General features: G+C 43.4%; 1 protein-coding gene across 1 annotated transcript; it reads right to left on the reverse strand.

Annotated features, from left to right (window-relative positions):
* Positions 1 to 10: 10 nt before the first annotated feature.
* On the reverse strand, positions 11 to 27749 carry LOC311129554 (lysine-specific demethylase 6A-like). Its single transcript, XM_084161867.1, has 18 exons — positions 27531 to 27749; positions 26608 to 26730; positions 25201 to 25278; positions 24849 to 24956; positions 24228 to 24680; positions 20231 to 21117; positions 18952 to 19081; positions 18625 to 18730; positions 17617 to 17822; positions 17185 to 17237; positions 17022 to 17096; positions 16589 to 16737; positions 16332 to 16446; positions 15840 to 16027; positions 2690 to 2831; positions 2449 to 2575; positions 1571 to 1741; positions 11 to 938 (listed from the first exon to the last, which is right to left on the reverse strand). The coding sequence occupies exons 1-18, from the start codon at positions 27645 to 27647 to the stop codon at positions 912 to 914; spliced, it is 3255 nt and encodes a 1084-aa protein (XP_084017993.1). The 5' UTR covers positions 27648 to 27749; the 3' UTR covers positions 11 to 911.

Below are 27749 nucleotides of genomic sequence, written 5' to 3' on the forward strand. Positions count from 1 at the left end.
CTCTGCACAATGCTTTACTTAAGCAGTTTTATTCATTTAGAAAACAGGAGGGGCCGTGTATAAAATGACACGACTCCTTCAAATGTAATGGCAGGAACTCTGAAGAAAAAATTACAGCATTCCATCAAACAAAGATTTTCAAGCAATAAATATGCATTTTTATAAATAAGGTCAATTTACAACAAGATTAGAAACAAAACAGAAATCACAAATTAAAGTTTATTCCTTAAAAGTCTATGTGCAACCCATTTCTCTTGGTGACTGTTTTTTTCTCTCATTTTATTCCCCTTTTATTTTTACCTACAAAACCAAAACATTATTATGGTTCCAAAATAACAATAAAAGCTGTAAAAAAAATATAAATCGCTCTAACTCTTCATATAACAAAATGTTGTTTTCTTATTATTTTCTTGCCCAAAGTGTCTATCTAACATACAAAAGACCAGCTATGCTAGGACTTAAACTCTCAAGGGGAAACAAACTTAGAGAAGGTGTATATCAGCCCACAAACAGAATTTAAAAAAGGAACAATTCTGCAAGTCAGTAGTCTGTGTGACGTTGTTGCCAGTTATAACATAATATATACAAAAAGTCGGCAGTCATTATTTTTTGTCCGTTTTTGTGTGTTTTTCTAGAGAAGTTACAGCTGAGCCAGGCAGCGTTGGAACAGTCTGGTAACAGTAGCTGGCAGGAGAAATGCCCTCCCCCTCCAGTCCTCTAGGGGGAGGACACCTCTGCTCTGGGCAGGTTGCATAGACACACAGCTTTTCACACAGCTGCCTTGTGGGATAGCTACAGAGAGAAGTGGAGGACTGCTGGCTCACTTCCTGAATATCAGAAAAAGGTATTCTGGTGGGTTCCGGGAGTCCAGGAAGGTTTCTTATTGTCCTCAGAACAACAGAATGTTACCGTCAAGAGGAGGAAGGCAGAGGAGCCGCCTGTGGAGGGAGAGAGAGAGAGACGGGGATGAGATTCATTTTGGCTATGTAAACAGTAAACTCCTAAAGCCTTACTAGTGAACTTTTACAAAGTGTGCATACTCATATCCTCTTACTTGAACGTATGTGAATTCTGACTCACTAGTATGTAGACTTACTACTTTCAATACTGTCACCTGTGTAGTGTAATGTTTTTTTAAAGAGTGAGTCTTCAATGATACCACATGGCAGTGACTGCAGTAATTATGCAAGGAGGAATGATAGCCTACCAAGTGAATGTTGGCTCTTTGCACAATGCACGTCTCCCTCTGTCCCTCTGACTTGTCAATATGGTGTTTGTGTCGATTAATTTTTCCACTTGTTTATGCCTCCATCCTTGGTAGAGTAGCTAGTTAGCTAACTAACTAGCTAAATTGATCTGCACTGTTTTTAGCATTTCTAAGCACACTACTCGACCAGGCATTAGATTAGAGGAAGAGGGAAGAAAAATTATGTGGACTTTTAGCTTTATATTTTTATCGACCAAGAGCCGGCAATTACCAGTTAATAGAAACACTGCTGTAAACTATTCATGTGACGTGGTCATTAACCTATTGGTCATCATAAAATCACTAGTGTCCTTGCTGACTTACGAGTGTGAACTGGTCATAGACCTGGGTGAGGTCGTCCATCTTGTACTGCTCCAGCACCACAAAGTTATCCAGGTTACAGCTCCCCCTACGGGCACAGTCCTGACAGTGCACCACGTACGTCTTCCTGCTGTTGCTCTCACTGGTTACAAACAGCAGGTCAAACACCTCCACCTGCAGATGGAGAGAGGTGAGATTGTGAAAGGAGGTAGGTGTGTGTGTGTGTGTGTGTGTGTGTGTGTATGTGAACGTTTAAACGTTAAAATGTTGAATCCCTAACCAATTATCTTTCCCCCCCCACAAAACTTAAATCACAGTGCAGTTATCACAAAACTACCACTAACAGCTCCCGATCATCATCATAAAGGGAAAACAGTTTACAAATAGGCCTACCTAACGCAACAATGGGAGCTTGGGCGCGCAGCACCCGTGGGTGTAGAGGGAGCGGTCAGATCGAAATTGAGTGAGAGACACGTAACGGAGAGAAAAGAGAATGTAGGAAGAAGAAATGTGATCACTTGGCTAAGTTTATTTTTTGTTGTGAGTCGCTAATGCACACGAGGCTTTTTGCCCCTTGCCAGGTAGTCGCTGTAAATAAAAATGTGTTCTTAATTGACTTGCCTGGTTAAATAAAGGTTAAATAAAAATAACAAATGGAAAGAACAACGTGAATTAAAGGTTGCTTTCGGGACAACAATTCAGCTGCCCGAAGCAGATTCCAGATGCCGCCTACTGTATGACTGCGGTAGAACTTCATTGCCCCGAGCGGTCATACCACGCAATAGGATTTGACATGACATTTTATGAAAACCACTAAAATAAAATTGCAGTTTAAACGTTAAAGAAAGATGGTCCCTTTGTCACATCCCTAGTGTGTGTACCTCGCAGATGCTGCAGTAGTGTGCGGGCTCGTCCCTGGTCCTGCCATGCCACACCAGCTCCTTGCCTGACGCCTGCAGCAGCTCCCGCAGCATCTGACACTGCTTCAATGTCCGCAGCAGACAGTACCTAGCAGAGACACACAGAGATGCACAGGGGTTAGCTGTAAGTGTGCGTGAGAGAGTGAGTGAATCTGAGTGAGAGAGAGAAAGAAAGAATGACGTGTGTGTGCGCGTGACTCACTTGATCATCTGGAAGAGCTTGCTGTCGGACACTTTGATGTTTCTGGCCATGTTCCAGGAGAGGTGTATCATGGGGACGATGGACTTGACGCTTTGCAGCTTGTTCCACTCATATCGCTCTACTGCCAGCTTATACTGGTATGCTGGAGAGAGGGAGACATGGAAGGAGAGGGAAAGAGAGAGAAAATGGGATAAAGGTGGAAAAGAAGCAGGAAGAAGAGAATCAATGGCACAATTCAATTTCAAATTTAACTATGTCATAGCCACAAGTTGACACGGTCATACGCCTAGTTTCCTGAAACAAGTCACATGTGTCACTACTTCACAGGAGAGGCATTTGAACGTAAACATATACAGTACCAGTCAAAAGTTTGGACACACCTACTCATTCAAGGGTTGTTGTTTTTTTTACACAATTTTCTACATTGTAGAATAATAGTGAAGACATCAAAACTATGAAATAACACACATGGAATCATGTAGTAAACAAAAATGTGTTAAACAAATACAATTATATTTTAGATTTTTCAAAGTAGCCACCCTTTGCCTTGCTGACAGCTTTGCACACTCTTGGCATTCTCTCAACCAGCTTCATGAGGTAGTCACCTGGAATGCATTTCAATTAACAGGTGTGCCTTGTTAAAAGTTAATTTGTGGAATTTCTTTCCTTCTTAATGCGTTTGAGCCAATCAGTTGTGTTGTGACAAGGTAGGGGTTGTATACAGAAGATAGCCCTATTTGGTAAAAAGACCAGTCCATATTATGGCAAGAACAGCTCAAATAAGCAAAGAGAAACGACAGTCCATCATTACTTTAAGACATGAAGGTCAGTCAATGTCAAGAACTTTGAACGTTTCTTCAAGTGCAGTCGCAAAAACCATTAAGCGCTATGATAAAACTGGCTCTCATGAGGACCACCACAGGAAAGGAAGACCCAGAGTTACCTCTGCTGCAGAGGATAAGTTCATTAGAGTTACCAGCCTCAGAAATTGCAGCCCAAATAAATGCTTCACAGAGTTCAAGTAACAGACACATCTCAACATCAACTGTTCAGAGGAGACTGCGTGAATCAGGCCTTCATGGTCAAATTGCTGCAAAGAAACCACTAATAAAGGACACCAATAAGAAGAAGAGACTTGCTTGGGCCAAGAAACACGCACAATGGGACATTAGACCAGTGGAAATCTGTCCTTTGGTCTGACGAGTCAAAATGTAAGATTTTTGGTTCCAACCGCCGTGTCTTTGTGAGACGCAGAATAGGTGACCGGATGATCTCTGCATGTGTGGTTCCCACCATGAAGCATGGAGATGGTGTGGGGGTGCTTTGCTGGTGACACTTGAGTAGGTGTGTCCAAACTTTTGACTGGTACTGTATATATATTTTTTGGAGAAATACCTTTTGGAACAGGTGAACTTTCATGTGTCTTAAAAACAAACTTGTTTGCCATCTGTAAATACGAATACAATTGTTAAATTACGAGCCTAGTTGGTTTAGCCACGGAAAAAGACAGGAACCTTCCCGCTAGCCATGATTGGCTGAGATAATGGATGGGCAAGACATGCCGAGAGATGCGTTCGGATTGGTCTACCATGTAACACGCTTCTGTCTATAACATGAGCTGCTCAGTATGTGTAGGTAATCCTTTCAAACACAACTTTTTTGAAAGATATTACGAAGATCTGTGAAGATGTTGATAATACTCTCCACTTTCTGGAGGACCGAGTTTTGAAATCAGTGGAATGCCCGGTGGAAGCAGAGTATGATAGCTAAGGAGATGGAGAGAATTCAGGCATTTGATTGCAAATATATGCAGAGGGAGTCGAAAAGAGAACACACAAAGGCTGTTGTATAAAACACCTGTCTCCGGATTACATCTTCAAGCTAAGGGCAACCATGGCATCCGTGACAGAGAGGGAGAAGCGTTAATCATTGTATATGGGTAAGCGAGTCTAGCTAGCTACATTTTCAGATATTATAAGTTTCTAATTTAGTCAGAAAGTCATTTTCATTGCAAGTTAAAGTGTACTGTTAGCTAGCTAGCTAACGTTTGCTGGCTGGCTGGCTCGCTAGCTAACGTTACGTGTATGATCTGTGTAGTAATATTATTCATATCGCCGAGCCAAATAGCATTGCTAGTTATAGCCTAATGTTAGCTAGCTAGCTAACAATGAATCTAGTTGGTTAGCTTTAGCTACCTGTCGATTCATGCATGGTAGTAACATTATGAGTTGGGATTATGGTTCATTGTTTAGCTAGCTAGTTAGCTACATGTCTAAACAAAAGACTCCACTATGCAAGTAACCATTTCACTGTACCATTTAAACCTTCTATATACTGTGCATGTGACAAATAAACTTTGATATAGTGTGTGTTTACAAGAGACTGTAATGTGAAGAACAACATGACCTGGACCAAAGTCAAATTAGGCAATAACGTTAGGCCAACGAGACAACGTCCAAGTTCTAAAATTCTCCGGTAGATGCCCTGCTTTTATTTTGTCACACTCACAACCATGAGCTATTTTCTGTAATTAGCTTGCCATTAACTTGTAAATAATGATCTTGTGAGTTTATTTCCCTGTAATAATGAATACAAATTAGCTAAAGTTTGTACTTAAAGTCAGTACTTTGTTGAAGCACCTTTGGCAGCGATTAAAGTCTTGCATCTTCTTGGGTATGACGCTACAAGCTTGGCACATCTCTAGTTGGGGAGTTTCTCCCATTCTTCTCTGCAGATCCTCTCAAGCTCTGTCAGTTTGGATGGGGAGCGTCGCTGAAAAGCTATTTTCAGTTCTCTCCAGAGATGTTCGATCGTGTTCAAGTCCAGGTTCTGGCTGGGGCCCTCAAGGACATACAGAGACTTGTCTCGGAGCCACTCCTGCATTGTCTTGGCTGTGTGCTTAGGGTCGTTGTCTTGTTTGAAGGTGAACCTTTGCCCCCAGTCTGAGGTCCTGAGCGCTCTGGAGCAGGTTTTCATCAAGGATCTCTGTACTTTGGTCTGTTCATCTTTCCCTTGATCCTGACTAGTCTCCCAGTCCCCGCTGCTGAAAAACACCCCCACAGCATGATGCTGCCACCACCATGCTTCACCGTAGGGATGGTATTGGCCAGGTGATGAGTGGTGCCTGGTTTCCTCCACAGATGTGAAGCTTGGCATTCAGGCCAAAGAGTTCAATCTTGGTTTCATCAAATTAGAGAATTTTGTTTCTCATGATCTGAGAGTCCTTTACGTGCCTTTTGGCAAACTCCAAGCGGGCTGTCATGTGCCTTTTACTGAGGAGGGGCTTCCGTCTGGCCACTCTACCATAAAGGCCTGATTGGTGGAGTGCTGCAGAGATGGTTGTCCTTCTGGAAGGCTCTCCAATCGCCACAGAGGAACTCTGGAGCTCTGTTAGAGTGACCATCGGGTTCTTGGTCACCTCCCTGACCAAGGCCCTTCTCCCCCAATTGCTCAGTTTGGCCGGGCGCCCAGCTCTAGGAAGAGACTTGGTGGTTCCAAACTTCTTCCATTTAAGAATAATTAAGGCCACTGTGTTCTTGGGGACCTTCAATGCTGCAGAAATGTTTTGGTACCCTTCCCCAGATCTGTGCCTCGACACAATCCTGTCTCGGAGCTCTACGGACAATTCCTTCGACCTCATGGCTTGGTTTTTGCTCTGACATGCACTGTCAATTGTGGGACCATATCACAGACAGGTGTGTGCCTTTCCAAATCATGTCCAATCAATTTAATTTACCACAGGTGGACTCCAATCAAGTTTTAGAAACATCTCAAGGATGATCAATGGAAACAGGATGCACCGGAGCTCAATTTCGAGTCTCATAGCAAAGGGTCTGAATATTTAGGTAAATAAGGTATTTCTGTTTTTTATTTTTAATAAATTTGCAAACATTTCTAAAAACGTGGTTTTCGCTTTGACATTATGGGGTATTGTGTGCAGATTGATGATGATTTTTTTTTTTAAATCCATTTTAGAATAAGGCTGTAACGTAACAAAATGTGGAAAAAGGGAAGTGGTCTGAATACTTTCCAAATGCACTGTAAATTTGATGTCGGACGACAATCGAATATTTATGATGTCACTGCGACAACTGTATACAGACATGTCGATAGACGTAGTATAAACCAGCCTTTAGTCTTGAAATCTTTGGTTGTTCAGCATACCACCTCACATGTGAATCCTTAAAGAGATGTGTGGGGCTAAGGCTTAAGCGGGTGTGAAAGATGCTGAATGGGTGTAGACAAAGAAAAGCTCTCCAGTAGGTGTACCAAAACATTCAAGGCCATTTTCTCAAAAGTGGGGTTACAAGTTTATCAACTTTCAAAGTAGAATTACTTTCTCATTGTTTTTTTTTTTTTTTTTTTTTTTTTTTAGGGGGTAGATCAGCTTAAAAATTTCAGATAGATTGTAACATCCATTTACATTTAAGTCATTTAGCAGACGCTCTTATCCAGAGCGACTTACAGTTAGTGAGTGCATACATTATTTTTTTATTTTTCATACTGGCCCCCCGTGGGAATCGAACCCGCAACCCTGGCGTTGCAAACGCCATGCTCTACCAACTGAGCTACATCCCTGCCGGCCATTCCCTCCCCTACCCTGGACGACGCTGGGCCAATTGTGCGCCGTCCCGTGGGTCTCCCGGTCGCGGCCGGCTACGACAGAGCCTGGATTCGAACCAGGATCTCTAGTGGCACAGCTAGCACTGCGATGCAGAGCCTTAGACCACTGCGCCACTCGGGAGGCCCCGAGTCAATGTAATTGTCTGCATCACTTCCAATCCCCCATATGTTTTTTATCTCGCAAATATATATACACACACACACACACACACACACACACACACACACACACATACAGTGGGGGAAAAAAGTATTTAGTCAGCCACCAATTGTGCAAGTTCTCCCACTTAAAAATATGAGAGAGGCCTGTAATTTTCATCATAGGTACACGTCAACTATGACAGACAAATTGAGAGAAAAAAATCCAGAAAATCACATTGTAGGATTTTTTATGAATTTATTTGCAAATTATGGTGGAAAATAAGTATTCGGTCACCTACAAACAAGCAAGATTTCTGGCTCTCACAGACCTGTAACTACTTCTTTAAGAAGCTCCTCTGTCCTCCACTCGTTACCTGTATTAATGGCACCTGTTTGAACTTGTTATCAGTATAAAAGACACCTGTCCACAACCTCAAACAGTCACACTACAAACTCCACTATGGCCAAGACCAAAAAGCTGTCAAAGGACACCAGAAACAAAATTGTAGACCTGCACCAGGCTGGGAAGACTGAATCTGCAATAGGTAAGCAGCTTGGTTTGAAGAAATCAACTGTGGGAGCAATTATTAGGAAATGGAAGACATACAAGACCACTGATAATCTCCCTCGATCTGGGGCTCCACGCAAGATCTCACCCCGTGGGGTCAAAATGATCACAAGAACGGTAAGCAAAAATCCCAGAACCACACGGGGGGCCTAGTGAATGACCTGCAGAGAGCTGGGACCAAAGTAACAAAGCCTACCATCAGTAACACACTACGCCGCCAGGGACTCAAATCCTGCAGTGCCAGACGTGTCCCCCTGCTTAAGCCAGTACATGTCCAGGCCCGTCTGAAGTTTGCTAGAGTGCATTTGGATGATCCAGAAGAGGATTGGGAGAATGTCATATGGTCAGATGAAACCAAAATATAACTTTTTGGTAAAAACTCAACTCGTCGTGTTTGGAGGACAAAGAATGCTGAGTTGCATCCAAAGAACACCATACCTACTGTGAAGCATGGGGGTGGAAACATCATGCTTTGGGGCTGTTTTTCTGCAAAGGGACCAGGACGACTGATCCGTGTAAAGGAAAGAATGAATGGGGCCATGTATCGTGAGATTTTGAGTGAAAACATCCTTCCATCAGCAAGGGCATTGAAGTTGAAACGTGGCTGGGTCTTCCAGCATGACAATGATCCCAAACACACTGCCCGGGCAACGAAGGAGTGGCTTCGTAAGAAGCATTTCAAGGTCCTGGAGTGGCCTAGCCAGTCTCCAGATCTCAACCCCATAGAAAATCTTTGGAGGGAGTTGAAAGTCCGTGTTGCCCAGCGACAGCCCCAAAACATCACTGCTCTAGAGGAGATCTGCATGGAGGAATGGGCCAAAATACCTGCAACAGTGTGTGAAAACCTTGTGAAGACTTACAGAAAACGTTTGACCTGTGTCATTGCCAACAAAGGGTATATAACAAAGTATTGAGAAACTTTTGTTATTGACCAAATACTTATTTTCTACCATAATTTGCAAATAAATTCATTAAAAATCCTACAATGTGATTTTCTGGATTTCTTTTTCTCATTTTGTCTGTCATAGTTGACGTGTACCTATGATGAACATTACAGGCCTCTCTCATCTTTTTAAGTGGGAGAACATGCACAATTGGTGGCTGATTAAATACTTTTTTCCCCCACTGTATATATATACACATATACATACATACAGTGAGGGAAAAAAGTATTTGATCCCCTGCTGATTTTGTACGTTTGCCCACTGACAAAGACATGATCAGTCTATAATTTTAATGGTAGGTTTATTTGAACAGTGAGAGACAGAATAACAACAAAAAAATCCAGAAAAACACATGTCAAAAATTGTATAAATTGATTAGCATTTTAATGAGGAAAATAAGTATTTAACCCCTGTGCAAAACATGACTTAGTACTTGGTGGCAAAACCCTTGTTGGCAATCACAGAGGTCAGACGTTTCTTGTAGTTGGCCACCAGATTTGCACACATCTCAGGAGGAATTTTGTTCCACTCCTCTTTGCAGATCTTCTCCAAGTCATTAAGGTTTCGAGGCTGACGTTTGGCAACTCGAACCTTCAGCTCCCTCCAGAGATTTTCTATGAGATTTAGGCCTGGAGACTGGCTAGGCCACACCAGGACCTTAATGTGCCTCTTCTTGAGCCACTCCTTTGTTGCCTTGGCGTGTGTTTTGGGTCATTGTCATGCTGGAGTACCCATCCACGACCCATTTTCAATGCCCTGGCTGAAGTTGTCCTGTCCCCTTTGCAGAAAAACACCCCCAAAGCATAATGTTTCCACCTCCATGTTTGACGGTGGGGATGGTGTTCTTGGGGTCATAGGCAGCATTCCTCCTCCTCCAAACACGGCGAGTTGAGTTGATGCCAAAGAGCTCGATTTTGGTCTCATCTGACCACAACAGTTTCACCCAGTTCTCCTCTGAATCATTCAGATATTCATTGGCAAACTTCAGACGGCCCTGTATATGTGCTTTCTTGAGCAGGGGGACCTTGCGGGCGCTGCAGGATTTCAGTCCTTCACGGCGTAGTGTGTTACCAATTGTTTTCTTGGTGACTATGGTCCCAGCTGCCTTGAGATCATTGACAAGATCCTCCCGTGTAGTTCTGGGCTGATTCCTCACCGTTCTCATGATCATTGCAACTCCACGAGTTGAGATCTTGCATGGAGCCCCAGGCCGAGGGAGATTGACAGTTCTTTTGTGTTTCTTCCATTTGCGAATAATCGCACCAACTGTTGTCATCTTCTCACCAAGCTGCTTTGCGATGGTCTTGTAGCCCATTCCAGCCTTATGTAGGTCTACAATCTTGTCCCTGACATCCTTGGAGAGCTCTTTGGTCTTGGCCATGGTGGAGAGTTTGGAATCTGATTGATTGATTGCTTCTGTGGACAGGTGTCTTTTATACAAGTAACAAACTGAGATTAGGAGCACTCCCTTTAAGAGTGTGCTCCTAATCTCAGCTCGTTACCTGTATAAAAGACACCTGGGAGCCAGAAATCTCTGATTGAGAGGGGGTCAAATACTTATTTCCCTCATTAAAATGCAAATGAATTCATAACAGTTTTGACATGCGTTTTTCTGGATTATTTTTTTGTTATTCAGTCTCTCACTGTTCAAATAAACCTAGCATTAAAATTATAGACTGATCATTTCTTTGTCAGTGGGCAAACGTGCAAAATCAGCAGGGGATCAAATACTTTTTTCCCCTCACTGTACACACACATACACATATATACACACACATACACATACACACATATATATACATACATACATACATATATACATCCATCCATCCATACACATACACATATCCTTTTTTAAATTATATATTTCCCTTCATTACTTTCCAACCCCACCACCCGTTCCCCAATTGAAGTAAACTAGTGAACAACAACGCTTAGGCCTCTACTTCCAGACCATACATTCTATATACATTTTATGGACACAGTCAAGTTCTACAATAATTATATTTTGTTTGTTTTTATTCCTGAACTTCCTCCGATCATTTTCATGATGTCCATCTGGTTTGCTTCTATATGCCATATTTTAATAACTGTGCTCTTTCACAAAAGCGCTCAACCTATAACCTATATAGTTATTAAGGACACAGTATGCTTTACATTAGTTATCTTGTTGTTATTAGTTGTTGTTATTAGTCCCATCCTTCAGCTCCATTCAACACCTCCCATCTATCTCTTAACACCATCCATATTGGATTTCTATTTGCCATATATTTTTCAACTGTACTGTGATGTTTTACAAAAGTTCTGAATCTTTCTGTTCTCATTGTTTCTACAGATCGTAAATTGAAAATAAACATTTTTACTAAAAGTATTATTATATTATTGATCGATTGACTATGACTTTTCAGATCACCCAGTAGTGCTATCTGCAGGGTTAGCTCCAGGTAAATATTGCAATCCTTTAGCCATTCCTGGACCTGTGTCCAAAAACAAGCTACAAATGGACAGTACCAAAACAAATGATCTAATATTTCACATGAAGTTTCACATGGATTTTCACGTAATGACATAAAATGTCAAATGTGGATTCAAATTTGAAAAATTAAAGTATGAAAAATGTATGCACTCACTCTGGATAAGAGCGTCTGCTAAATGACTAAAATGTCAAATGTAATGTAAATGTCTCTTCACAGCAAAATCTGCAGAGCTGGGAAGATTGTATCCCCCATATAAATAACATTCTATTGGTCGCAAGAATTTTATATAATAATTTTAATTGAAATATTCTAAGTTTTGAATCCGGCGTCGTTTTGCGTATCAATTCATAAACACTATGCCATCGAATCGGTACGTCAAAAATCTCTTCCCAACTATTTTGCAATCTATATGGGACGGCTGTCAATCCTTTGGTCCTTAAATGAAACTGGTATACGTTTTTATTTATCACAATTTTCTTTAACCAATTATAATCTTTAATGCAAGGCCAACAGACAAGTTCCTTACTTTTTCCCCCTTCCACTTTCCTTTTCCATTTTTGCTGTAATGCTGCAATTATTTGGTTGTAATTTTGGGTAGAGCAGACATTTCCATATGTTTTTGTTAGCTGCATGTGCGACATAACTCCACCAGTCCTACCGATAATAACATTTACGAAGATTATACCTTTTTTAAAACATTTTGTCAAAAAAGGGTTTTTATCAATGAGTATATTTGAGTTTACCCACTATTTGTTGCATTATTTGTTCTGTCGTTTCTGGAGGATTAAATTGAAATTGCAACCAACTTTCTATGGCTTGTTTTAGAAATAGTGATATTTGGGAGATTATTTCCTTTTCAAATAACTTAAAGTGAGAGGTTGTAATCTGAATGAAGGGAAAGAGGCCATTCTTGAACATTGGGTGAGACAATTTTACTAATTTGCTAGAGAAACAGTTCGGATTTAAGTCCTCTGTAGCTCAGCTGGTAGAGCACGGCGCTTGTAACGCCAAGGTAGTGGGTTCGATCCCCGGGACCACCCATACACAAAAATGTATGCACGCATGACTGTAAGTCGCTTTGGATAAAAGCGTCTGCTAAATGGCATATTATTATTATTATTATAACTTTTGTATGACTGAAGCTTTTAGTGATAGGTCTAATGCTTTAATATTTAATAATTTCTGTCCTCCGAATTCATATTCATTATATAAATAGGCCTGTTTAATTTTGTCTGGCTTGCCGTTCCAAATCAAATGGAATATTTTTATCTCATATAATTTAAAAAACTGTTCGCTGGGCGTAGGCAAGACCATAAGCAAGTAGGTAAACTGGGATAATACTAAAAAGAGTTAAATCAGGGTGATTTTTCCACAAATTGACAGGTATTTACCTTTCCATGGTAGCGAGATCTTATCTATTTTTGCTAACTTTCTATTAAAATGCATTGGAGTGATATCATTTATTTCATTTGGGATATGTATTCCGAGTATATCCATATCACCATCAGACCATTTTATTGGTAAACTACATGGTAATGTAACATTTTTATTTTTTAGTGATCTAATACGTACATTTATCATAATTTGGTTGTAATCCAGAGAGGTTAGAAAATGTATCTAGATCCTCTATGAGGCTGTGGAGGGATTCAAGTTGTGGATTTAAAAGAAAACATGAATCATCAGCGTACAATGACACCTTTGTTTTTAAGCCCTGGATTTCTAATCCCTTGATATTATTGTTGGATCTGATTTTAATAGCTAACATCTCGATGGCAATAATAAATAGATATGCCGATCTTGGACAACCTTGTTTCACTCCTCTTGACAGTTTAAAACTTTCTGAGAAATAGCCATTATTTACTATTTTACACCTAGGGTTACTATACATGATTTTAACCCAATTTATAAGAGATTGTCCAAAATTGAAATGCTCCAGGCATTTATATACAGTGGGGGAAAAAAGTATTTAGTCAGCAAGTTCTCCCACTTAAAAAGATGAGGCCTGTAATTTTCATCATAGGTACACGTCAACTATGACATACAAAATGAGAAAAGAAAATCCAGAAAATCACATTGTAGGATTTTTAATTTATTTGCAAATTATGGTAAAAAATAAGTATTTGGTCAATAACAAAAGTTTCTCAATACTTTGTTATATACCCTTTGTTGGCAATGACACAGGTCAAACGTTTTCTGTAAGTCTTCACAAGGTTTTCACACACTGTTGCTGGTATTTTGGCCCATTCGTCCATGCAGATCTCCTCTAGAGCAGTGATGCTTTGGGGCTGTCGCTGGGCAACACAGACTTTCAACTCCCTCCAAAGATTTTCTATGGGGTTGAGATCTGGAGACTGGCTAGGCCACTCCAGGACCTTGAAATGCTTCTTATGAAGCCACTCCTTCGTTGCCCGGGCAGTGTGTTTGGGATCATTGTCATGCTGAAAGATCCAGCCACGTTTCATCTTCAATGCCCTTGCTGATGGAAGGAGGTTTTCACTCAAAATCTCACGATACATGGCCCCATTCATTCTTTCCTTTACACGGATCAGTCGTCCTGGTCCCTTTGCAGAAAAACAGCCCCAAAGCATGATGTTTCCACCCCCATGCTTCACAGTAGGTATGGTGTTCTTTGGATGCAACTCAGCATTATTTGTCCTCCAAACACGACGAGTTGAGTTTTTACCAAAAAATTATATTTTGGTTTCATCTGACCATATGACATTCTCCCAATCCTCTTCTGGATCATCCAAATGCACTCTAGCAAACTTCAGACGGGCCTGGACCTGTACTGGCTTAAGCAGGGGGACACGTCTGGCACTGCAGGATTTGAGTCCCTGGCGGCGTAGTGTGTTACTGATGGTAGGCTTTGTTACTTTGGTCCCAGCTCTCTGCAGGTCATTCACTAGGCCCCCCCGTGTGGTTCTGGGATTTTTGCTCACCGTTCTTGTGATCATTTTGACCCCACGGGGTGAGATCTTGCGTGGAGCCCCAGATCGAGGGAGATTATCAGTGGTCTTGTATGTCTTCCATTTCCTAATAATTGCTCCCACAGTTGATTTCTTCAAACCAAGCTGCTTACCTATTGCAGATTCAGTCTTCCCAGCCTGGTGCAGGTCTACAATTTTGTTTCTGGTGTCCTTTGACAGCTCTTTGGTCTTGGCCATAGTGGAGTTTGGAGTGTGACTATTTGAGGTTGTGGACAGGTGTCTTTTATACTGATAACAAGTTCAAACAGGTGCCATTAATACAGGTAACGAGTGGAGAACAGAGGAGCCTCTTAAAGAGGAAGTTACAGGTCTGTGAGAGCCAGAAATCTTGCTTGTTTGTGGGTGACCAAATACTTATTTTCCACCATAATTTGCAAATAAATTCATTAAAAATCCTACAATGTGATTTTCTGGATTTTTTTTCTCAATTTGTCTGTCATAGTTGACGTGTACCTATGATGAAAATTACAGGCCTCTCTCATCTTTTTAAGTGGGAGAACTTGCACAATTGGTGGCTGACTAAATACTTTTTTTCCCCCACTGTATAAACCCCCGTTGTACTTTATCAAATGCCTTTTCGAAGAGTTCTATTGTTTCCAGTACTTGCCTTATATTATCTCCAATGTATCGCCCATGTAAAAAACCTGTCTGATTAGAATGAATAATGTCCGACAATACCTTTTTAATTCTATGAGCTATACATTTTGCTAGAATTTTTGCATCACAACATTGAAGTGTAAGGGGCCTCTAATTTTTTTATTTTCCACTTGTATCCTGTTTCAGTAATAATTAAATCAGACCATCTTCTTGAGTGTCTGATAATCTACCATTTACATAGGAGTGGTTAAAACATGCTAATAATGGTCCTCTGAGTATATCAAAAAAGGTTTGGTATACCTCAACTGGTATGCCATCCAACCCTGGAGTTTTCCCTGACTTAAAGTCTTTAATTGCATCCAGAAGTTCCTCCTCTGTAATTTCACCTTCACATGAGTCTTTCTGTATGGCTGTTAATTTTACATTATCAATACAAAAAAAATCTCTACAATTTGCTTCAGTTAGAGGAGATGGAGGCGACTGAAAATAAAACATATTCTTAAAGTACTTTGTTTCCTCCTTCAAAATATCATTTGGTGAATCATGGGTGACTTTCTCATTGTTTCTCAACTGTAGTGTACCATTTTCTAGCTCGGAGTCTCTACTTTTATCCAATGTAAAAAACACCATAAAAAATGTTGTTACATAAGACCGAATCGAGCTGGTCGGTCATCGATCTCAAAGTGTCAGTCCACGCCAAATCAGCATCCATATATCATCTTTGAATGATTTCCCAACAAATTCTACATAAAACAACCGTGTATTCCCATTTTAAGCATATCCCTCTGTTCTCCATATCCCTCCCGGTCTTACCGGTGAGAGGTCCTACGTTCCAGGCGATGTTGTTGCACCAGCCGATGGCCTGGACCCAGTGGACGGTGCCTGTGTTGAGCCACACCAGGTCTCCGGGACGCTGGATGAAGCGGTAGACAGGGACGTCTGCCTCGTACAGGTCCTCCAGGTTGGGCCACCATGAGCCCATCAGGAAGTTTATGTTGTTCCTGCAGGACAGACACACACATCCGATCTTAGAAACAGAGGACGCACATGGACACTCGCTCATACTCTGAAGACCCCTACTCATACTCTGGGTAGTTCAAAAATAAAAAATAAAATGTACATTTGCAATGAATGAAAAGACGAGATATTCACTTTCCTTTTATTGGTGCCAAGTACACCACTTAAATCGGAGTTAGACTTGAGTTAAGACATCTCTAACCTTACAGACTGCACTGGCTGTAAAGAGACAGAGGTAGCATATCAACTTTGTTTTGGGTTAGAGGTAGGAGATATTTGTTTACATACTTTTCACAGAAGTCGTTGATGATTCCCCAGTAATGTTCGGGCACAGCAAACCACTCACAGTCCCCCGGGCCAATGTTGATGTTCACTGAACAGAAATTGTTGTTCTCCTGGTGACCTAAAAGACAAGACACAAATACCTTGTAAAACAAAACACAGTACAGTTACTAGAAGAAAACATTATGTGTGTGGACGTGTGTGTTAATGCATGTGGGTGGGTGTCTCTGCGGCATGTGTGCCTCTCGCTGTGTGTGTCTAACCTGGCGTCCTGCTCCCGGGGACCTTCATGTAGAGCTGGACAGTGTTCATGCCCAGGATGGTGTGTCCTATGTGGCTGAGCAGGTTGCCAGCAGACACCACCCTGGCAAAGGCTGGCAGCTTACTGAGCTCCTGCAGCTGCAGCTTCCACCTGGGAGGAGGTCACAGAGCAAGGGTCAGAGGTCAACACTACAGCACAGACACACACCGCTCCCAACCTGAGGGATCCTCTTTATGATACCAATGCCCAGTCCTTCTACCTAGGACATACGCCTTCTGTGTTTATAAATCTGAAGGGACTGGATAGGTGAAAGGACAAGGGTTGTTTTGGGACCAGGCTATAATCTTGTTTATATGAAAATTGTCATATTAAAGACAAAACATCAGTAGTCTATTTCATGAACAGAACCACATAATATTGGGTGGAACACTTACTTTCTCTCGTCAGACAGGTCGATGTTGGTGCCAAACTTGATGTGTTTGAAGGGCCCTTTCCTCCGCCGCGTCGCACTGTGGGATCATGGGAGATGTAGTTTAGACAGAGCAGAGAGATATCACACAATGCATGCCTACAGACAGACAGAGAGAGACGTCGTACCTCTCTGCATTGGCTGCCTCTGCCTCCAGCTCCTTCTTCTTCTCATTCTCCTCCTGGAAAATACATTTAATATAGGTTTATTTGGAGCTGTTCATTGTGTGATTTCAGTAAATGGATAGCAGTATAACAAACATTCTAAGCCGGGAAGATTTTCTGTTTAAGTGACAAAGCTACGTCAGGAGTGACCATGTGAATATTCAGTGACTGTCTGACAGCTCCCTGACAAGGGTTCGTCTCAGCCCAGTGAACACACACCACTCAGAGAACAGGAGCCTGTGGGTGAGTGCGTCTCGGTAACCTTAAATGACCCCACACAAAACATACCACTCAAAACTTTCTATTCAACAAGGCCTTGTATTGAGTGTGTTTGGCAATGATGGTGGTGGTTTTGTGTATGTGTGTGTGTGTGTGCGTACATCTCCCTCTACTAACCCGTAGTGACTCCTGGAAGGACGAGGCCTGGTACTGGGCATACTTGGCAATGGTGGTGTGTGATTGGCTGCTCTGACAGCGCCACATCTTCCTTGTGCCACTCAGGTCCCAGTTCTCGTCGGTGGGCTGAGACAGCTGGGTCCGCACCTCCACCAGGTGGTCTGGGTTTGCCTCCACCAGGGTCTTAGTGGAGAACAGACCCAGGTCTGACAGAGGGGAGGGGGGAGAAGGGTGGGATGGAGGGAGGATGGTGGGAGAGGGGTGGAGAGAAGGATGGAGGGAGAGAAGGATGAAGGGAGAGAAGGATGGAGGGAGAGAAAGAAGGGTGGAAAAAAGGTAAATGTGATGTTTAGTACCACTCCCAACTGGCATGGGCAACAACAAAACATCTGTCAGTGAAAATCAGCCAATTTCGGCTATGGCTGCACAGTCTTTCCCAGAGCAGTAAAACACAGAGTTCAGAAGAACTAGCTTAATGAACTAAAAGCTATTTATCCATCCAATGATTCAGAGTGAGTTTCTAGTGTGTGTGTGTGGTGTGCTACAGCACAGTGATGCAGTAGTGAGCTAGCTGATGAAGTGAGGGAGCCAATAGCTTTTCTTGGCAGCAGTTAGCTACTTTACTTCAGATGCTATATTACTGTACATGTAATGACACTCTCTGCTTGCAGGTGGTGCTGTTGTCATACATGTTAAGTTGTTCAACACGTTAAGTTGTTCAACACCCACACCCCCACCCACCCAAGCCTGTGAGCGAGTGAATGAGCGCAAGCACACACACCCTCACACACATAAGCAAATGAGTGCGTACCGACACACAAAGCTTTTATTTCTGTCCTTAGGGGAGAAACGTTCAAGCAAAATTCTAATGAGATCCCAATCAGGACTAGACAGAAGACTAATGTTTGTTTTGCTAGAGTGTGTAAGCAAAGTGTAATGCCCCCAGCAGTAGTGTGTAATGACAGTATAGGATTACCATCAGTGTGTGTGTGTGTGTGTAAAACTCACCCAGTTTGAGCGCCCCGGCCAGCCCTCTGATGACGGTGACAGGGTTGGAGGGGTTGGTACAGAACTGATGGAGTGGAGGGAAGAACGCATCCCTCTTATTCTCCAGCTATACACCACGGGAGAGAAACACACACAGATTAGACTTTTGACTTGCAAACTAGACAGTTCTAATGAAGTCTAAGATCTTTGCCACAGGGGTTTTCCTGGGACAGCGATGGACGCAACTACAAACTTCAGGATGAAAACGACATTTACTTTTGCAAGTAAAAAGTAATGAAATCCCAACAAACAAGACATGATGAAAAACCCTTCTGGCTGTATACTCACGTAGATGCTGGGTGTGGGGGGGTTGAGTTTGTCCTTTGGCAGTGACGGAGAGGGTGGCGGAGGTGGTCTGGGCGGGGGACACTTTTCCAGGAGGATACTGCTGTTGGACAGGCCGTTCTTCCCCAGGTTCCTAAAGACATAGGAACGGGGGGGGGGGGGAATAGAGAGAGATAGAGATCATGTCTGGCTGCTCAATGACACTGAGATGAACCATGTTTCAGCTAATAGCAGCAGCACAAGCCAACACAATGAGTCTGGAATCTAGACAGACAAGCACTGTGGAGCACAATTAAAACAGATCACCGTTAAAACAGAAAAACTGGAACCTGTACTATGAGGCTCAGTAAGAGAAAGAAGCCTAGAGTAGCGGTTCACCGAAGCTATAGTCATATGTACAGTAGAATAACACCTATGGCTCAGGTTGTGTACACATGGCTTACTGGTCAGTAGCTCTACAGCCATGTCAGTTACTGGCCACTCGCTGTACACACCATATATACCCCTTTGGAAACATTAGCCACCTACCTAGTCATCAGCACAACATCTCTCCAACCCACTGATGGCCTGACCTACATCAGAGCACACTCCCCACAGTCTGTGGGCCACAAATAAACTATTTGGCAGCCCAGAACTGAAACAGGCCAGGCCAGGCTAGGGGCTAACTGGCCAATACGGCCAGGCTGGACAGCTACAGCACCAAGACCTTCAAGTGGCAACTCAAACCAAACAGTCAGCTTTCTCACCAAAAACAAACAGTCAGCAGAGACCACCACAGTAAACTCCATATGACACAGACAGTTGACTCTAGTTCAGGGTATTAAAAGTTGAGCTGGCGGGGGAATTGCAGTGGGGTCGCCAAAATTGGAACATAACATTAAGAGTACAGATTGTTGTATGGGACAATATACAAGAAAGCTAATTTGAAGGAAGAAAATAAGTAAATGTATTTATTGGTTTCTTTTCATTTTGATAGGAGATGAAAATAATGAATTTACGGTTATTTGCAGATTTGAAGGTTGTGTCATTAGATTTGGAGTCAAATTCCAGCCCAAAAATGGGGTCCCCAGATATTCTGGGGAGAAAAAACGAGGTCCCGGCTGAAAAAGTTTGAATATCACTGCTCTAGTTGGTATGGCATTTACAAGGAAAAGACACTACATTGCATTAGAACACATAGCATTTGAAACATCCCTCCTATGGCCATACACTTCTTTCAAAAAGCACTTAAAAGGCTGCAAATGAAATGTGACTGATGGGACAGAAGGATATGATGTCCTACCTGCATGCTTTGAGCACCTGGCTGGAGCTGGGGTAGATGGAGACTGAGGACCATGGGGCCAGGGCCGGCCTGCTGTGAAACACCTTCACTGGGCTCCGAGAGTCCTCTAGCCCCTTACCGTTGACCTGTGGGGTAGTGGTGGCGGTACCGGTGGTCCCGCTGTTGGACGGGCTGCTGATAAGGCTGGTGAGGCTATAGGCTGTGGGGGGGTGGGGGTCGGTGAAGCGCGGGGGGGAGGGGGTGGAGGCGGACATGGCTGAGAGGGGCGAGGAGGCCACAGAGTGTTCCGACAGGGGTTTGGGACCTCTGTGGTGGACACCGGGGTGGATGTTGTTTACCTTGATGTTATTGTCCATGGTGGCTCCTTGATTAACACCACCGTGATTATTATTCTTATTGTGGTTAGTAACATCCTTATTACTGGCTTTTCCCGTGAGCAAGGCTGAGAGTTGAGGATTGTCTGAACTGAGTGTGCCCGGAGGAGGAGAGCCGGGCTGGGATTGGCTCCACGAGCTGTCTGTGGTAGTCACCGCCCCCTGCTGGATGTGATTAGCCAATCCCTGCGTAGGGGCGGTGGTACCGGGACTGAGCGACGTTCCTGCGGTGGTAGCCAATCTACTGCTGCTGTTGCTTCCTGAAGGCGTTGCCTCTTTGGTTTGGGCCCCTGAGGTAGTGGTGGCGGAGTGGAGGTGGTTGGGGGCACCGCCCCTCTGGAGCGAAGAGGAGAAGGAGGAAGAGGAGGCAGGGCAGGGCCCGGTGGAATGTCCGACCTGATTTAGAATTTGATCACCGGAGCCAGCGGCCTGTGAGGGATGGGAGGAGGGAGAAGAGAAAGGGTGTTCTCCATTGGGACCTGCCGAATGTGAACCTGGACCTTTGTGAAGCCCCTGGATAGAGAGGAAAAAAAAAACTAAGACTGATCAGATATGAGGGTCAAGACAGTTAATGAGATGCAAAACAAGAAAGGAAGTGACAGACCAAGTCAGAGCAAAAAAAAGGAGGTTGAGTGAAAGAGGGAGCAATAGAGAATTCACAAGATAGCAGGGATATGCACCTTTCCCTTTCAAGAGGATTCGCTACGTACAGTGGGGAGAACAAGTATTTGATACACTGACGATTTTGCAGTTTTCCTACTTACAAAGCATGTAGAGGTCTGTACTTTTTATCATAGGTACACTTCAACTGTGAGAGACGGAATCTAAAACAAAAATCCAGAAAATCACATTGTATGATTTTTAAGTAATTAATTTGCATTTTATTGCATGACATAAGTATTTGATCACCTACCAACCATTAAGAATTCCAGCTCTCACAGACCTGTTAGTTTTTCTTTAAGAAGCCCTCCTGTTCTCCACTCATTACCTGTATTAACTGCACCTGTTTGAACTCGTTACCTGTATAAAAGACATCTGTCCACACACTCAATCAAACAGACTCCAACCTCTCCACAATGGCCAAGACCAGAGAGCTGTGTAAGGACATCAGGGATAAAATTGTAGACCTGCACAAGGCTGGGATGGGCTACAGGACAATAGGCAAGCAGCTTGGTGAGACGGCAACAACTGTTGGCGCAATTATTAGAAAATGGAAGAAGTTCAAGATGACGGTCAATCACTCTCGGTCTGGGGCTCCATGCAAGATCTCACCTCGTGGGGCATCAATGATCATGAGGAAGGTGAGGGATCAGCCCAGAACTACACGGCAAGACCTGGTCAATGACCTGAAGAGAGCTGGGACCACAGTCTCAAAGAAAACCATTAGTAACACACTACGTCGTCATGGATTAAAATCCTGCAGCGCACCCAAGGTCCCCCTGCTCAAGCCAGCGCATGTCCAGGCCCGTCTGAAGTTTGCCAATGACCATCTGGATGATCCAGAGGAGGAATGGGAGAAGGTCATGTGGTCTGATGAGACAAAAATAGAGCTTTTTGGTCTAAACTCCACTCGCCGTGTTTGGAGGAAGAAGAAGGATGAGTACAACCCCAAGAACACCATCCCAACCGTGAAGCATGGAAGTGGAAACATCATTCTTTGGGGATGCTTTTCTGCAAAGGGGACAGGACGACTGCACCGTATTGAGGGGAGGATGGATGGGGCCATGTATCGTGAGATCTTGGCCAACAACCTCCTTCCCTCAGTAAGAGCATTGAAGATGGGTCGTGGCTGGGTCTTCCAGCATGACAACGACCCAAAACATACAGCCAGGGCAACTAAGGAGTGGCTCCGTAAGAAGCATCTCAAGGTCCTGGAGTGGCCTAGCCAGTCTCCAGACCTGAACCCAATAGAAAATCTTTGGAGGGAGCTGAAAGTCCGTATTGCCCAGCGACAGCCCCGAAACCTGAAGGATCTGGAGAAGGTCTGTATGGAGGAGCGGGCCAAAATCCCTGCTGCAGTGTGTGCCAAACTGGTCAAGACCTACAGGAAACGTATGATCTCTGTAATTGCAAACAAAGGTTTCTGTACCAAATATTAAGTTCTGCTTTTCTGATGTATCAAATACTTATGTCATGTAATACATTGCAAAATAATTACTTAAAAATCATACAATGTGATTTTCTGGATTTTTGTTTTAGATTCCGTCTCTCACAGTTGAAGTGTACCTATGATAAAAATTACAGACCTCTACATGCTTTGTAAGTAGGAAAACCTGCAAAATCGGCAGTGTATCAAATACTTGTTCTCCCCACTGTATCTAGCTAGATGCATGGGCTCCGATACAGGAACAATACGTTTTAGTTTGAAATTATTCGGTTTGATGCGATACGATTCACTAACATTTTGCTGCATAAACATTTTCCATTCTAAATTAAAATCTGCTGCTGATTGAGCTCATGAGCTGGATCTGTCTGCGCTGACTTCTGCGTTTGTGTGCATCTCCTTGAATGGATTTTGGATTTCACCCCCCCATCTCAAAATCGCAACTCAATATTAGGAAGGTGTTCCTAATGTTTGCTGTACACTGATTGTTTAAAGCAAAACGACCGAAACTATTGCGGATGGTGAACCTGAACAATCAAAATAAAATGATTGTAAGCCCCGTTCAGCAGGTATAGCCAGATGAGAGTTGTCTCTCCAGTAGCTTACTTTTATAACACCATTGTCAATTAAGCAATAATGCCCGAGGGGGTGTGGTATATGGCCAATATACCACGGCTAAAGACTGTTCTTACGCACGATGCAATGCAGAGTGCCTGGACACCGGCCTTAGCTGTGGTATATTGGCCATATATCACAACCCCCCGAGGTGCCTTATTGCTATTATAAACTGCTTACCAACATAATTAGAGCAGTAAAAATACATGTTTTGTCATACCCGTGGTATAGAGTCTGATATACCACGGCTGTCAGCTAATCAGCATTCAGGGCTCAAACCACCCAGTTTATAATAGTGCATTGGTAACAATAACCTAGCAAGTTGTCACTCAACTAATAAAGCTTAATATCAGGCTAGCCATTTTAGCATTTGAATGCTTAAGGTGCCGCGCAGATGTGCAAGATCAGGAACAGGCTGCCTACCTCGCGTTGGTCAGTGCACGGAGCTGGGAACAGTGCACAGTTTGATTAGGCTACTGATATTACCTAGGGTTGTTCGGCATGCAAAAATGACTTGTAGATCAATGACTCAACAGTTATATGCTTAGTTCGACACTGAAGGGAAGGCCGCATCAATTGTCACAAAAGATGGGAGGTATTTTCGGAAGTTAGAAAGAAAGTAATATGAGCAAAACATTTTAATGAATTGGCAATTAGTAACATTTAAATAGATTTCCTGACCGCCCGATGCATGCTACATTTGGATCGGTTAGGGGTCTGCGGACCGATGCAGTCTTATCTTTAACATTTGAATCGGGGACCGATGCATATCGGTGAAAAGTTACATCCCTACAACATAGATACAGATAGACAGTTAGCAAGCAAGAAAGAACAAGAGTGAAAGTGAGAGCGAGATAAAGAACTAGTCAGAATTAAAGAGAGACTGAAACAAAGAGATATGTACCTGAGTGGAGTTGGTGCGTTGCTGGCTCTTCCAGGCCTCCTCTGCATTACTGGTATTATTACTGCTGTGACTGGTGTTGTTGCTGGTGGGGGTACTGAGATTACTGGTACTGGTGGCTGTGCAGTTGTGAGGTAGACAGTTCTGCTGTAGGTAAGGCACGTTTCCGTTACTCCCGCCACCTCCCATTAGACCGCCCGGTAACGTCCCTGCACCCGGTAGACCGGGAGTGCGATTATTGCCCACAGTTCCCGCCTCTGGATTGCCTCGCCGCCCAAGGGGACTTGAAGATAAAGGTATGTTGGCCATTGGCTGAGCAGTGCAGGGGGGGCGGGCTGTGGTTTGACTGACGGGTGAAGTCCGGGAGAGGGGGTGAGGGGAGGGGAGGGAGTTTGGGGACAGCGAGGGGCCATTGGGTAGGGTGGGCCGCAACTGTCCTGCAGCCTGCTGTCTCACCTAGCCAATTAAAGGGGTGATGGGAGCGAGACAGAACAGTTTGAATACTGTTTATACAAAAATGTGTGGTGTTTGCTTATCTATATCACTCCAAATGTCTTTACATAGTGGAGGGGAATGCTGGCTGAAGTTATACATAAAGCCCCAGGTGTCAGTGAGTGTGTGTACCTGATGTTGATGCTGCTGCATGAGGGAGAACTGGTTTTCCAGCTGGTCCAGCATCTGCACCTGTGGTGGTTTCAGACTGGCACGGTTGGTCCGGAGCTGATCCAGGAGCTAGAAGAGGACAGAAATGTAATGACATTTAGAACCATCGTTAACTATTTACATTCTGAAGTGTTTTGCTTATGGCTTTTTATGCTTACTATTCAGTACGCAAGTTGCTTTATACTGCAAAGTTGCTTTGGAGAAGGGCTGTAGAGTCTGTAAAATGACTCACATGTAACAAATACAGTTCAGGTCTGACTCATTTGATTAGAATCAGACACTGGTATGGTTTGATTGGAAGAGCAGAACCCACCTGTAGCTTCTGTGGTGTTAGGTACCAGCTGGGGATCTGCTGTTGTACCGGGTGGTTTGTCCACGAGTCCACAGCACTCTGTGGGATCAGAGAGAGATACTTGGCAATAAAGCTTGTAACAATTTCAGCATCATTCCTATTTGCTTTCACAAAGCTGGTATAGGGTCAGTTGGCGTGACAGACATTTGGTTCTGGGTTCTGAGATTAGGCTGGGTTAAGGACCAATGGTCCCTCTAAGCTGCGCGCAGCTCCCCCAGGACTGCAGAAATATCAGCCCGCGCAGAGAAGCACGAGATTGAACTTCACTCAACTTTCTAGTTTTCCCCTTTAGTTAACACTATCAACGTTTCCCTCTACTGTGCAAATTGTGATCGAATCAACGCAATATTAGCCACTTTCAATGCAACATACCGAAACAAAACGAACTATGCAAGAGATTTTCTTGTAGGCAGAGCGCATTGGAGTAGGATTCGATTGCATTGACAGTCATGACTCAGGCCCGTACTCTACACAGACCGGTGCGCCATAACCAATCAGAGCTGCAGTATCCCTATATGCAAATAGACCATTGTACATATGGATCTGTGCCATTCACTTTGAACTGGACTGTGTTTACAGCATGAGTGGTCGTGAGTAAATGCAGTTGTTTTGAGATCAAAGCAAGAACTGCATGTAGCCAGGTGTGTATATTTGTTCATATTCTTTGCTAGTGAGTTATTAGCCCAGTTATATCTAATTTCTAGTCAGCAATGGGGGAGTGGTTGCTTCCAACAAGAGCACAAAAACGTGCATTTCTAGCCATCTTTGAAAAGCAAGTCAGGTAAAGAGCTTTTTTCTGTAAGGGGCAGTGTTGTATTTTGGGGCAGTGTTGAATAAGCTAAGTAGCCAATAGGCAGAGGGTAGCATAATTTGTCGGATTCTCTGTAATAATGGTATGGGAATAATAATGCATTTTATTTTGTAAAGTAGTTTCTTCAACAACATTTTCAGTTACCTCCTTGTCTGAAGGACAACTGGATAAACAGCTTAATGTCAATCCCTACATGTTTTTTTCAAAAGTCTCATGGAATATAGGCCTACATTGAACACCACACATTGGCTACTACTGTAAGCTGAAGGAATGATAGAACAGCTATTTCCATTTTAAATGTTATGGGATGCATTTTCTCCATTGTTTTTTTATGGTAGGCCACTCTGATAGGCCTACATTATGATCAAATAGCCACAGTAGCCTACTTGGCCACTGTTATAACTAACTTAAAGCTGGTACAGCCTCAGTGTTCACAGTATATGCAGGCCAGAAGTTGCACAGAATCTTTACAGCGTTCAAGTTTGCGCTCAGCAGACCTGAAATTTGCTCAGTGCCGGAAAAAAATGGAAGGAACATTGTTAAAGACTGAACCATACCTTAGCCGGGCTGGCGGTACGTTTCCTCTTGGCGGGGCTGGCCTGACCATCAGTGTGGCTGGGATGGGGGGAGACGTGCGTTTGGACCTGGCCTCCCTCACCACCCTGGTGGGATTTAGACGCCTGGGGGAGAGGCAGGAGAGGAGGGTTATGGGGGAGAGGGGGAGGAGGGTTATTGGGAGAGGCAGGAAAGGGGGGGGGAGGATGGTTCTGTTATTATGTGTAGAGGGTTTGGACTAAGAACAGATACCACAACCCCGACAACAACCTAATTGATACTTCTAATCAGGAATCTCAGAGCCAACAGTGTGTGACAGTCTTGTCTTTTTTCTTGGCAGGAGGAATGAGATGAATTTGATATGAAATGTAAGGAAATTAAATATTTGGGTTACCACCGTTTGCCATCAAACCTTTGGTGCCAAGGTAGTTTTAATGTCAAACGGTCGTCCAAGAAAAAAAGGCAAGGCAGGCAAGTTGAGAATTCATCAGATATCATTCAGTGTCACTAACATATAACAATAACATATCAGTAGTTTCCATTCATTCTGTGCATGTCATTTTTAAACAGAGTTGATGGGTGAGTGAGAGTACCATTGACTGATGACTTGTACTGTTGTATTAGGAACCACACAGAGAATTACATCTACTAAATCTACTGTATGTGAGGTTAGTGTTAGTGAGGACGATTCTCTCGTCTCAACTCCTTTGCTCTTTCTGCACTGATGCAAACGTTTCTAGACAGTTGAATGCAAATATTGCCAGTGGGCATCCACTGTATTTCACCTATCATGAGTTTTCCGATCAGTGCCAATGAGAGGAGAGAAAAGGAGAAGACTATTGAGATGCACCAGGACAGGTTAGGCAGTAGTAGTATCTGTTTGGGCTGGGGAGGTGTTGGGGGGGGGGGTCTCTTGTGGTCTCACCTGCTGCTGCTGTGTCTGTGACCCTGGGCTGCCTGCTGCAGTGTTCAGGCCCCCCTGTCTGGAGGTGAGCTCAGCGGGGATGGGCAGGCTCCACGCCTCCTCAATACTAGGAAGCATTTTAGTACCCTTCCCCCCTGCAAGACTACCTGGCTGAGGGTTACACAACTGAGCCTATAGGAGGAAATGGCGTAAAAGACACATTTCAGTACTGGTTTAAGG

This window comes from Coregonus lavaretus (assembly GCF_964263955.1).
Source record: "Coregonus lavaretus genome assembly, chromosome: 5".
In the NCBI taxonomy this organism is placed as follows: Eukaryota; Metazoa; Chordata; class Actinopteri; order Salmoniformes; family Salmonidae; genus Coregonus; species Coregonus lavaretus.

Bases quoted from the DNA above. Each gene is read 5' to 3' on its own strand.
- LOC311129554 (XM_084161867.1), bottom strand. From the start codon at position 27,647: ATGCTTCCTAGTATTGAGGAGGCGTGGAGCCTGCCCATCCCCGCTGAG. The intron at 24,681-24,848 runs GTACACACACTC...TTAATTGGCTAG, and splicing joins TGCAGCAGCATCAACATCAG to GTGAGACAGCAGGCTGCAGG. The intron at 17,097-17,184 runs GTACGACGTCTC...ATGATCCCACAG, and splicing joins GAGGCAGCCAATGCAGAGAG to TGCGACGCGGCGGAGGAAAG.